Source organism: Arachis duranensis, chromosome 5 (genome assembly GCF_000817695.3).
Source record: "Arachis duranensis cultivar V14167 chromosome 5, aradu.V14167.gnm2.J7QH, whole genome shotgun sequence".
Lineage (NCBI taxonomy): Eukaryota > Viridiplantae > Streptophyta > Magnoliopsida > Fabales > Fabaceae > Arachis > Arachis duranensis.
In genome coordinates, this window is record NC_029776.3 from 17,541,875 (window position 1) to 17,553,965 (window position 12,091).

At 44.2% G+C, this 12,091-nt stretch overlaps 1 protein-coding gene across 1 annotated transcript in view; it reads right to left on the bottom strand.

The window, feature by feature from the left end:
* The window catches only part of LOC127747591 (uncharacterized), a 34,878-nt gene extending 24,643 nt beyond the window's left edge, over positions 1 to 10,235 (bottom strand). The window contains exons 1-3 of the mRNA XM_052261651.1: positions 10,118 to 10,235; positions 9,791 to 10,025; positions 9,275 to 9,392 (exon numbers count right to left, since the gene is read on the bottom strand). Coding sequence (XP_052117611.1) covers positions 9,275 to 9,392; positions 9,791 to 10,025; positions 10,118 to 10,235 — 471 coding nt within the window. The remainder of the gene's footprint in view (positions 1 to 9,274; positions 9,393 to 9,790; positions 10,026 to 10,117) is intronic.
* Between the last annotated feature and the right edge of the window lie 1,856 nt (positions 10,236 to 12,091).

Genomic DNA, 12,091 nt, shown 5'->3' on the forward strand with positions numbered 1-12,091 from the left:
TCAAAGCACTCTGTCTTCCAGTATTACTACCGGATACATACATGCCACAGACACATAACTGGGTGAACCTTTTCAGATTATGACTCAGCTTTTCTAGAGTCCCCAATTAGAGGTGTCCAGGGTTCTTAAGCACACTCTTTTTGCCTTGGATCACAACTTTAGATATCTTTCTTTTTCTTTTTCTTTTCATTTTTTTTGTATTCACTGCTTTTTCTTGCTTCAAGAATCATTTTTATGATTTTTCAGATCCTCAGTAACATGTCTCCTTTTTCATCATTCTTTCAAGAGCCAACATTCATGAACAACAAATTCAAAAGACATATGCACTGTTCAAGCATACATTCAGAAGTCAAAGTAATGCCACCACATCAAAATAATTAATCTATTATAAAATTCAAAATTCATGCAATTCTTCTCTTTTTCAATTAAGAACATTTTTCATTTAAGAAAGGTGATGGATTCATAGGACATTCATAACTTTAAGGCATAGACACTAAGACACTAATGATCATAAGACATAAACATAAGCATACAAATTCGAAAAACAGGAGAATAAAGAACAAGGAGATTAAAGAACAGGTCCACCTTAGTGATGGCGGCTTGTTCTTCCTCTTGAAGATCTTATGGAGTGCTTGAGCTCCTCAATGTCTCTTCCTTGCCTTTGTTGCTCATCTCTCATGATTCGTTGATCTTCTCTAATTTCATGGAGGAGGATGGAATGTTCTTGGTGCTCCACCCTTAGTTGTCCCATGTTGGAACTCAATTCTCCTAGGGAGGTGTTGATTTGCTCCCAATAGTTTTGTGGAGGAAAGTGCATCCCTTAAGGCATCTCAGGGATTCATGGTGAGTGTGATCTCTTGTTTGCTCCATCCTTTTCTTAGTGATGGGCTTGTCCTCATCAATGAGGATGTCTCCCTCTATGTCAATTCCAACTGAATAACAGAGGTGACAAATGAGATGAGGAAAGGCTACCCTTGCCAAGGTAGAGGACTTGTCCGCCACCTTATAAAGTTCTTGGGCTATAACCTCATGAACTTCTACTTCCTCTCCAATCATGATGCTATGAATCATGATGGCCCGGTCTATAGTAACTTCGGACTGGTTGCTAGTGGGAATGATTGAGCGTTGGATAAACTCCAACCATCCCCTAGCCATGGGCTTGAGGTCATGCCTTCTCAGTTGAACCGGCTTCCCTCTTGAATCTCTCTTCCATTGAGCGCCCTCTTCACAAATGTCTATGAGGACTTGGTCCAACCTTTGACCAAAGTTGACCCTTCTAGTGTAAGGGTGTTCATCTCCTGGCATCATGGGCAAGTTGAATGCCAACCTTACATTTTCCAGACTAAAATCTAAGCATTTTCCCCGAACCATTGTAAGCCAATTCTTTGGGTCCGGGTTCACACTTTGATCATGGTTCTTGGTGATCCATGCATTGGCATAGAACTCTTGAACCATTAAGATTCTGACTTGTTGAATGGGGTTGGTAAGAACTTTCCAACCTCTTCTTCGGATCTCATGTCGGATCTCCGGATATTCACTCTTTTTGAGTTTGAAAGGGACCTCGGGGATCACCTTCTTCATGGCCACAACTTCATAGAAGTAGTCTTGATGCACCCTTGAGATGATTCTCTCCATCTTCCATGACTCGGATGTGGAAGCTTTTGCCTTCCCTTTCCTCTTTCTAGAGGTTTCTCCGGCCTTAGGTGCCATAAATGGTTATGGAAAAATAAAAAGCAATGCTTTTACCACACCAAACTTAGAAGGTTTGCTCGTCCTCGAGCAAAAGAATGGAGGAGATGGAGGGGGTTTTGTGGTTCGGCCAAGGGGGAGAAGTAGTGTTTAGGTTGTGTGAAAATGAGGTGGTGAAGATGGGTTTATATAGGGGTGGAGAGAGGGGTAGGGTTCGGTCATGTATGGGTGGGTTTGGGAGGGAAAGTGTTTTGAATTTGAATGGTGAGGTAGGTAGGGTTTTATGAAGGATGGATGTGAGTGGTGAAGAGAATGGTAAGATTTGATAGGTGTGGGGTTTTTGGGGAAGAGATGTTGAGGTGATTGGTGAATGGGTGAAGAAGAGAGAGAGTGGTGGGGTAGGTGGGGATCCTGTGGGGCCCACAGATCCTGAGGTGTCAAGGATAAGTCATCCCTGCACCAAGTGGCGAGCAAAATTGCTCTTTCTGCCAATCCTAGCGTTAAACGCCGGGCTGGTGCCCATTTTTGGCGTTTAACGCCAGCTTGGTGCCCATTCCTGGCATTAAACGCCAGTCTGGTGCCCCTTTCTGGCGTTAAACGCCCAAAATGGTGCCAGACTGGGCGTTAAACGCCCATTTACTGCCCTTACTGGCGTTTAATACTGAAGTGTAAGGGTGTTCATACCCTGGGTCGAGCTGTCCGACCCGGGATGTTCGACAGACAAAGCGACCGACCTCTTCAAGTCAGGACAACCCGACCTCTCCTCAAAGAGCTCGGCCAAGTCACAGGAAAGCCCAAACGAAGGGCCCAAATAGAGGAACGCGCCCCAAATCCAAGGGCAGCCCAAGCCCATAGAGATAAAGGCGGTTCCCTTAAAGATGACCTCACTGAAAGATAAAGATAAGATAAGATAACTAACTTATCTTATCCGCAAGAGGCCACATCTCACCATTATAAATACACTGGAGCACCCAGGTATAACTCATACTCTGATTCTACTTAATACCTGCTTAATACCCTTGCTAACTTAAGCATCGGAGTCTCTTGCAGGTACCCCCCACCCTCCGGGGACGAAGGATCAGCACCACCACCAAGTCCAACAAGTCGGAGACACCAGCTCCGGCCGATACCCACCTGTCGGACACGTCGGTTCCGACCAACACAGATGATCTCATCCAAGATCGACCTACAGTTTCAGGTAACCCTCGGAACATTGGCGCCGTTGCCAGGGAACCTGGAAGACATCCCATTGACATGGCAGATGACCATGACAACGACCACGATTCAGGTTTGGAAGACAGAACGCCGCATAAAAACGCGGACACAATACTCAAAGATACTCCAGAAACCAATGGAGACAAAAATTCATCAAATCCAGGAGTAATAGAAGCACTTCAAAATCGATTGGAGCAACTCGAGAAAGAAGCCCAACATCGACGTGAAAAGGAAGAAGATCTACGTCGGGAGATAAGGCGGCGCAGAGAACTAGAAGATAAGCTTGTAAAACTCGAAGCCGATCTTAAAACTAAAGCTACTCGATCATCCACAGAAGATAGCTCTCAGAAAGATCAAGATCCATTCACCAGAGAAATTATGAAGACCAAAATTCTAAAAGATTTCAAGCTTCCGGATATGACTTTATATGACGGCACCTCGGACCCCAACCATCATCTCAGCAACTTCAGAAGTAGAATGTACCTCACAGATGCCTCAGATACAGTCCGCTGCAAAGCCTTTCCAACAACTCTCACCAAGACAGCCATTAAATGGTTTGACAACCTACCTCCAAAATTCATCTCGAGTTTCGACGATCTGGCCAAGAAGTTCCTGGCCCGATTCTCCATACAAAAGGACAAAGCCAAACACGCACCTAGCCTACTAGGGATCAAGCAAGGAGATCGGGAGAGCCTTCGCAACTACATGGAAATATTCAACAAAACATGCATGGACATACAAAGTCTACCAACAGAGGCTGCCATTATGGGCCTTATAAATGGACTACGAGAAGGACCATTTAGCCAATCTATATCAAAGAGATACCCTACATCCTTAGACGAAGTACAAGAACGGGCACAAAAATACATCAACATGGAGGAAAACTCTCGACTTGGCTAAACCTCAAGGTTCGGCTCTGCCTACCGAGATAAAGAATCCAAGAAAAAGGAAGATTGCTCCGGAGAGAAAATAAAAAAATATCATAACTATACTCCTCTTAGGGTATCCTTGGTAGATGTTTACAAAGAAGTCTGCCATACAGAGAAAATCCCTCCAGCTCGGCCACTTAAAGGAAAAAGAGGAGGAGGAAATCGGAATGAATACTGTGAGTATCACCGACTTCGAGGGCATTCCACCAACGAATGCTTCGACTTGAAAAACGTCATAGAAAAACTAGTAAGAGAAGGAAAGCTAGATCGGTTTTTGGCCAATCGGGATGACGAACCAAGAAAAAGAAGAAGGGATGAGGATATTGGACGATCTGAACGATCACCTCGCACACCGGAAAGACACGTTCACGTAATACACGGCGGATTTGCCGGAGGGGAAATCTCCAAATCATCCCGAAAGTGACACCTCAAAGAAGTATACCACGTCGAAGGAAAAAAGGAAGCCCCAGACATCTCAGCAATCACGTTTACCAAGGAAGATGCATCCGGAATCATCTCGGGACATGACAACCCCATGGTCATTACGATCATACTGGCAAACGCCAACCTTCACCGTACATTAATTGACCAGGAAAGCTCTGCCGACATCTTATTCAAAACTGCCTTCGACAAACTCGGTCTAGACGAAAAAGAGCTAAGAGCATACCCGAACAGCCTGTTCGGACTAGGAGATGCCCCAGTTCAACCGCTGGGATACGTATCACTGCATACAACCTTCGGAAAGGGGAACCAATCCAGAACACTCAAGATAGACTACATCGTGGTTGACGTAAGCTCAGCCTACAATGCCTTAATAGGTCGGACAACGTTAAATCAACTGGCGCAATAGTTTCAACCCCACATCTATGTATGAAATTCCCAACTACGGAAGGGATAGCTACAATAAAGGCAGATCAAAAAATGGCACGTCGCTGTTATAACGAAAGCCTAAACCTCCGAGGTGAAGGAGGAGAGTTCCACACAATACTCCGCCCACAACCCGAAGGAGAAATAGAAAGAGTCCAGATCGGAGATACCTCGGATAAAACAACTAATATTGGCACGATCCTAAGGGATACATAAAGGAATCACTAATACGGTTCCTACGAGATAATGTTGATCTCTTCGCATGGAAAGCTGCCGACATGCCAGGTATTGATCCCGAACTAATGAGCCACAAATTGGCAGTCTATCCAGGATCCCGGCCGGTACAACAAAGACGAAGAAAACTTGGACCAGAACGAGCTCAGGCTGTAGAAGAACAAGTACAAGCGCTACGTGAGGCCGGGTTCATAAGGGAAGTCAAATATCCACTATGGCTAGCAAACGTCGTCTTGGTGAAAAAGTCAAATGGGAAGTGGCGAATGTGCACCGACTACACCGACCTCAACAAAGCCTGCCCAAAAGACCCCTACCCACTCCCAAGCATCGACGCTTTAGTGGATGCTTCATCAGGATATAAGTATCTCTCATTCATGGACGCATATTCAGGGTACAACCAAATCCCCATGTATCCACCAGATCAAGAAAAAACCTTGTTCCTAACACCGAAAGCAAACTACTATTACATCGTGATGCCTTTTGGTCTCAAGAACGCAGGAGCTACTTATCAAAGGCTAATGAATAAAGTTTTCTCAGATCACGTCAGAAAAATCATGGAAGTTTATGTAGACGATATGTTGATAAAGACACAAAGCGAAGATACATTGTTATCCGACCTGACTCAAGTGTTTTACACTATCAAGAAACACAGCATGTGGCTCAATCCCGCAAAATGCACCTTCGCAGTAGAAGCCGGCAAATTCTTGGGCTTCATGCTCACACAAAGGGGGATTGAAGCAAATCCAGACAAGTGTCGAGCCATACTCAACATGAAGAGCCCAACCTATATCAAAGAAGTACAACAACTCAACGGGAGGTTGGCCGCTCTATCCCGATTCATAGCAGGAGCTGCGATAAGATCTCTTCCCTTCTATGCTACTTTAAGAAAAGGAAAAACAGTTCGAATGGACGACAGAATGTGAGCAAGCCTTCCTAGACTTCAAGGAGTTCTTAGGACGGCCACCTATCCTATCTCGGCCACAAGAAGGAGAGCCGCTCATATTATATCTCGCAGTAGGGAGCCGGGCAATAGCCTCAGCACTAGTTAGAGAAGACGAACATGGGCAAAAACCCGTCTACTTCATTAGCAAAGCACTACAGGGATCCGAGCTGAACTACCAGAAAATAGAAAAGTTTGCCTACGCTCTGATCCTCACATTCCGGTGGCTTCGCCCATATTTCCAAGCGCATACCATTAAAGTTCGAACCAACCAACTCATAAAATGGATATTGCAGAAAATAGATCTAGCAGGAAGAATCCTACAATGGGCAATCGAGTTGTCCGAATTCGACCTCCAATACGAGGCGCGTACAGCAATCAAATCGCAACACCTGGCCGACTTCATCGCAGAATTTACAGACATCCCGGAAATCCCCATAGAATGGAACATATATGTAGACGGATCCTCGAATAAAACAGGAAGCGGTGCGGGTGTGATAATTGAGAGCAACCAAGGAACTCAACTTGAGCTCTCCCTTAAATTCAGATTCCCGGCCTCAAATAACCAGGCAGAATACGAAGCACTATTAGCTGGTCTGAAGCTGGCTAGGGAGGTTGGAGCTCAGAAACTCAACATCTACAGTGACTCACAAGCCATTACCTCACAAATAACAGGAAGCTACCAAGCCAAAGATCCGACCATGAAAAAATATTTGGATAAAACCAAAGAACAGCTCAAAAAACTCGGAGAATATAGGATCCACCACATACCTCGTGAACAAAATGCCCGAGCTGACGCCCTTTCAAAATTAGCCAGCACCAAACCAGGGGGCAACAACAGAAGCCTCATCCAGGAGGTATTACAGAACCCGTCAATAGCGAAAGAAGAAAGAATCCTAGCCATAATAGGTCGGGATCAAGGATGGATGACCCCCATAATAAACTACCTCAAAACAGAAGAACTCCCTACAGATGAAAAGGAGGCAAAGAGGCTAAAAAGGGAGGCACAGTACTACACTATCATAAACAACACGCTGTACAAAAGAGGGATATCAACACCTTTACTAAAATGCGTACCAACTTCCAACACAAAGGAAGTCTTGGAGGAAGTACACAGTGGCATTTGTGGAAATCATCTCGGAGCGCAAGCTCTCACCAAAAAGATACTCCGGGCGGGATTCTATTGGCCAACTCTACAAAAGGAGGCTACAGAATTTGTAAGGACATGTCCACCATGCCAGAAGCATGCCAACTTTCACATTGCCCCACCAGAAAAGCTCATCAGCATGACCTCACCCTGGCCATTTGCGAAATGGGGACTCGACCTACTCGGACCCTTCCCACAGGGATCGGGACAAGTAAAATTCCTCACAGTAGGAGTAGATTATTTCACAAAATGGATCGAGGCAGAACCCCTAGCCAACGCCACCGCTCAAAAAAGTCGAAAATTCCTATATAGGAACATTATTACGAGGTTCGGGGTACCATACTTCATCACCACGGACAACGGTACCCAATTTACAGAGGCAGGCTTCAGAAAACCTACAATGAACGAGCAAACTCCCAACTTCAGAGAGAAGAGATCAACTTGCTACCCGAAATCCAAGAAAGAGCTCGGATCAGGGAAGAAGCTCTAAAGCGACGAATGGCTTCCAGATATAATCAAAAGGTAGCGACGAATGGCTTCTAGATATAATCTAAAGGTAGTGCCGAGAAGCTTCGCAGAGAATGATCTCATCCTAATCAGAAATGACATTGGAACAACTCGACCCGGAGAAGGAAAGCTGGCAGCAAACTGGAAAGGACCCTACCGAGTCATTGAAGTACTGGGGAAGGGCTACTACAGACTGTTCGAGCTTGATGGACGAGAGCTTCCTCGATCATGGCAGCCTGCAACCTAAGAAGGTACTACAGTTAGAAAAGGTAAAGGATCTCACTAAATGGATGCGCTCTTTTTCCTGAAAAGGTTTTTTAATGAGGCACCATGTCGAGACCTAAATCATACCCGACTTAAAGGAACAAGAAAATTCCCACATGTATATATTTGCATTTTTTCTTTGAATAAAGTTTATTTAGATATTCTACAAGATTCCAAGACGCATTAATCTGAAGTATTCATCATCCGATTATAAGCAACAGGTCGGCAGAAAGTGAAAAACAAATTCACTGTGCGACCACGATAAAGACAATCGTCCGATAAAGGTGAAAACACGATTCACCCAAAGGATGATCTAAAGACGCCAACCATTTTCTACAAATCGGCAAAGATGAACACAGAATAATGTAAGAAGTTATCGAAAGCAATCCAAAAAAAGAACCTGACGAGGTCTTACAGATAGCTAATATAATAACTTAAAGACTGGCCGACGTTCAGAAGTCGGACCAAGTCAACCCAAGTTATAAGTAAACCCTGGAAAGAGATCTGGCCAACCCTATTAAAGAGGATTATTTTAACTTAGAAGGGCCTGACATAACAAAGTCAGCCCAAAACTAAAAAGTTATACAAGTAGTCCCTGAAAGAGATCTGACAAAGATCCAAGAAAGAGGATTACGAAAAATAACTTAAAGGAGACCGATATAACCAAGTTGGACTCCTATCACTAAAAAGTTATACAAGTAGTCCCTGAGAGAGATCTGACAAAGATACAAGAAAGAGGACTACGAAAAATAACTTAAAGGAGACCGACATAACCAAATCGGACTCCTGCCACTAAAAAGTTATCAAAGTAATCCCTGGAAGAGACCTGACAAAGGTCTAAAAAAGAGGATTACAGAAATAACTTAAAGGGGGACCAACGCAAAAGAACCACCAAGAAACAAGTTGGACCTATAAGTCACAAACTTCAAAGGATCCAAGCTACAAACAATAAAACAAAGCAATCCGAAGAGGTCGAAATACAAGATTTCAAACATCAGTAGAAAACTGAAAAGATACCAAGTCAAAAAACTACCTCTGTTACTCCACAAAAGTTATAAGGCCCGGAAGGCCACCAAAACCTACCGTGAAGGGAAAGCGAGCTACCTTTTGTTTTTCAAAATAAAAAGTTGCTAAACAAGCAACTAGAAAATGTCAATGAAAAGTTTTAAAAAGCCCACAAGCCAGGCCAACTATACATCCAGAAAGAGATCAGCAAACATCTGGAGCCTTCTTGGCAGCGTCAGGACAAGGGGAAGGGGGACGAGTCTGAAGGGGGACGACATCTATGGTTCCATCATCCCGGTTCAGAATCTGGCAATCCGGATCAGATGTAATGGGAGGAACAGAGGAGGTCGACACCTTAAGAGAAGGCACTGGGGGAGGATCAGCCTCATCATCATCCTGGTCATCAGGGACAATCTTACCATCCCTCACGACATTGTCCAGGATGATGAGAGTCAAGTCGGCATCAGGAGCAACAACCCGGAACTGTTCCATCAGGTTCTCGGAGGCAGCAGTTACGCTACCCACAAGGTGACCTTGAAGCTCACCATAATTAACCCGAGCTGTTTCCAAATCTTCCCGAAGATGCATCAATTCCCTATAAGCCGAGACATAGCTATCCTTATGTTTCAATGCCATGTCTTTGGCCAGCTTCAAAGAAGCAGCAAGGGCAATAGAGCTGGCCTTCTCACCCTCCAGCTCTTTCTCCACCTTCGCCAACTTCACCTCCAACTCCTCCTTCAGACCATTGATTCGATCAAATTCTGACTTGGCCTCTTCCATAAAAGATTTTGTGGCATGAATCGGAATCCCCTGAATTGTTCAGAATATAGCGGCACCCATATGAGCCATCTTCACACTACTTTTAGTGATAAAATCCATATGCTGAAGAAGAGAAACATCGTCCATAGAAAGCCCACCATAGGGGGCAATTTGCTGGTCGACAAACTCGATAGCATCAAAATCTGGGGCATCCAGGTAAAGGGCTCGGATGACTTTTGCTTCTTACAAGGAGGGGCACCAGGAGCTGCAGCAGAAGATTGCGGAGGATCGACCAAGCGAACCCAAGGAATAGGAATTGCTTTCCTCGGCCCGGGAGAACTAGGTACAGGAGGTTTAACTGGAACCTGGGAAGATCCCTCTCCGGCCGCCTTGGCCGAAATGTTTAAAGCAGCAGTTGCCTTCTTCGCCTTCTTGAAGGCCTTCATAGAGTCATTATTTTTCGACATCTCTGAAGAACACAAAATCAACCACAAAAGACAAATTACAACATAGAAGAAGAAAAAAGCTCGGAAAGCAAGTATAAAATAAAGCAGACAGTACCCAAAGCAGCCCAAACCAAAGATGGATCACTCAAAAATCTCTTCGTATCCAGATGGGGAGGCTTCCTCCACAAATCTTCAAGAACAACTACAAAGGCCTGCTCAACCTCACTAAGCATTTCCCATATGTAACGCAGCACTCTTACATTCTTTTGCTACTCTAGAGGAAAAGCAGGCTCGTCATTTTCATCAAGAAAAAAGGGGCGGGCTCCCTCGACAGCTCGAACTTTAAAGAAGTAGTTCTTGAAGTCCTTAAAGGACTCGTCATACATCGCAAACACTTTATGGCCCTGGGCGGACCGGAAAGAAACCCAAGAAGCCTTCTTTTTTGAAGAACCGCCAGGCTTGGCAGAAACAAACAAATAAAGAAACAGAGTCTGGGAAGGTGTTAGATCTAGTTCACGGCAGAGAAGTTGAAAAATTTTAATAAAACCCCAGGAATTGGGGTGAAGCTGGGATGGAGCTATATTACACGACCACAACAGGTCGGTTTCAAAAGCAGTAAAAGGAAAAGTAACATTCAACTGGCTGAAAAAGTATTCATAGGCATAGAAGAAGGGACGCTCCCTCTCAATGGAAGTCGGAAAGCAAACCCTCTCATCAGAATCAGGAGAAAAAAAGATAGGGGTTACTACAAATATCTCGGATAGGGAGAAAACAACTCGGTCAATACTTCTCAGATGATGAAACCACGAAAAGGAAAACCCCAAGACTCAAACCAAAGTCCTGGGGCATCCTTTGGAGGCAATAACAAAGCAAGGATTCAAGAAATTTCTACAGCTTACGCCCCGGCACTCATCAGAAAGAAAATAAAGTCTCAAAGGAAACAAAGGAAACACAAAGTCACCACCTTTCTACAGTCTATCAGCAAAAAGCATTATCAAACATCAAAAATGCCAAGCAAAAAATCACCAAAGACGCAAACTTTTTCAGAATCAAGCAAAAATCATCATCAAAGGCGCAACCAGAAGCGGCGACAACATGCAAAAGCCCTAAGAAAAGATTCAAGCAACGAGAAAAGCAAAAGACTCGCACCAAAAAATGAAGAAAATCCAGAACACGCAAACAATCAGGCATGGTAAAAACAGAAAGATCCCAACTTTCTCTGAGCAAAATTCAAACTTTCTACCGACATATAAAAGAACAGAGGAAGAAAAATCGAACCTGGAGAAATAGAAGAAAAATCTCGAAAGGAGAGCCGAAGAGCAGAAGCAACAAAGCCACCCCTCGAAGCGAAAAACCGCAAAGATAGAAGGAGAAAATCTGGTAATCACCCCTCTTCCACAGAGAGCAATGACAGAACAGACGTTGCAGGAAGAAGTTACGAAAGAAACAGAAAATGAGAGAGTAAAGGGAGAAGTTACGAAGAAAAGCGAAGAAGAGAAACCATTTTTTGAGAAAATTCAAAATAAAAGCTAGGAGAAAACGGGGCAATTAATACCAATTAATGAAGGTACTAAACCCTTTTACGTTCCCAAAGCAAAGCGCTGATATAAAAACGCGCGCCTTTAGAGGAAAACGTTCTACATTCAAAAGATTCTACAAAAAGAAGAAATCGACAAAATGCTTGAGTTCGGCTTCGTCATGAAAGGACCGAAGTCAAAAACTCGACCTCAACAGAAAGACCGAGCTCAAGCAGGGGCACTGTTCATACCCTGGGTTGAGCTGTCCGACCCGGGATGTTCGACAGACAAAGCGACCGACCTCTTCAGGTCAGGACAACCCGACCTCTCCTCAAAGAGCTCGGCCAAGTCACAGGAAAGCCCAAACGAAGGGCCCAAATAGAGGAACGCGCCCCAAATCCAAGGGCAGCCCAAGCCCATAGAGATAAAGGCAGTTCCCTTAAAGATGACCTCACTGAAAGATAAAGATAAGATAAGATAACTAACTTATCTTATCCGCAAGAGGCCACATCTCACCATTATAAATACACTGGAGCACCCAGGTATAACTCATACTCTGATTCTACTTAATA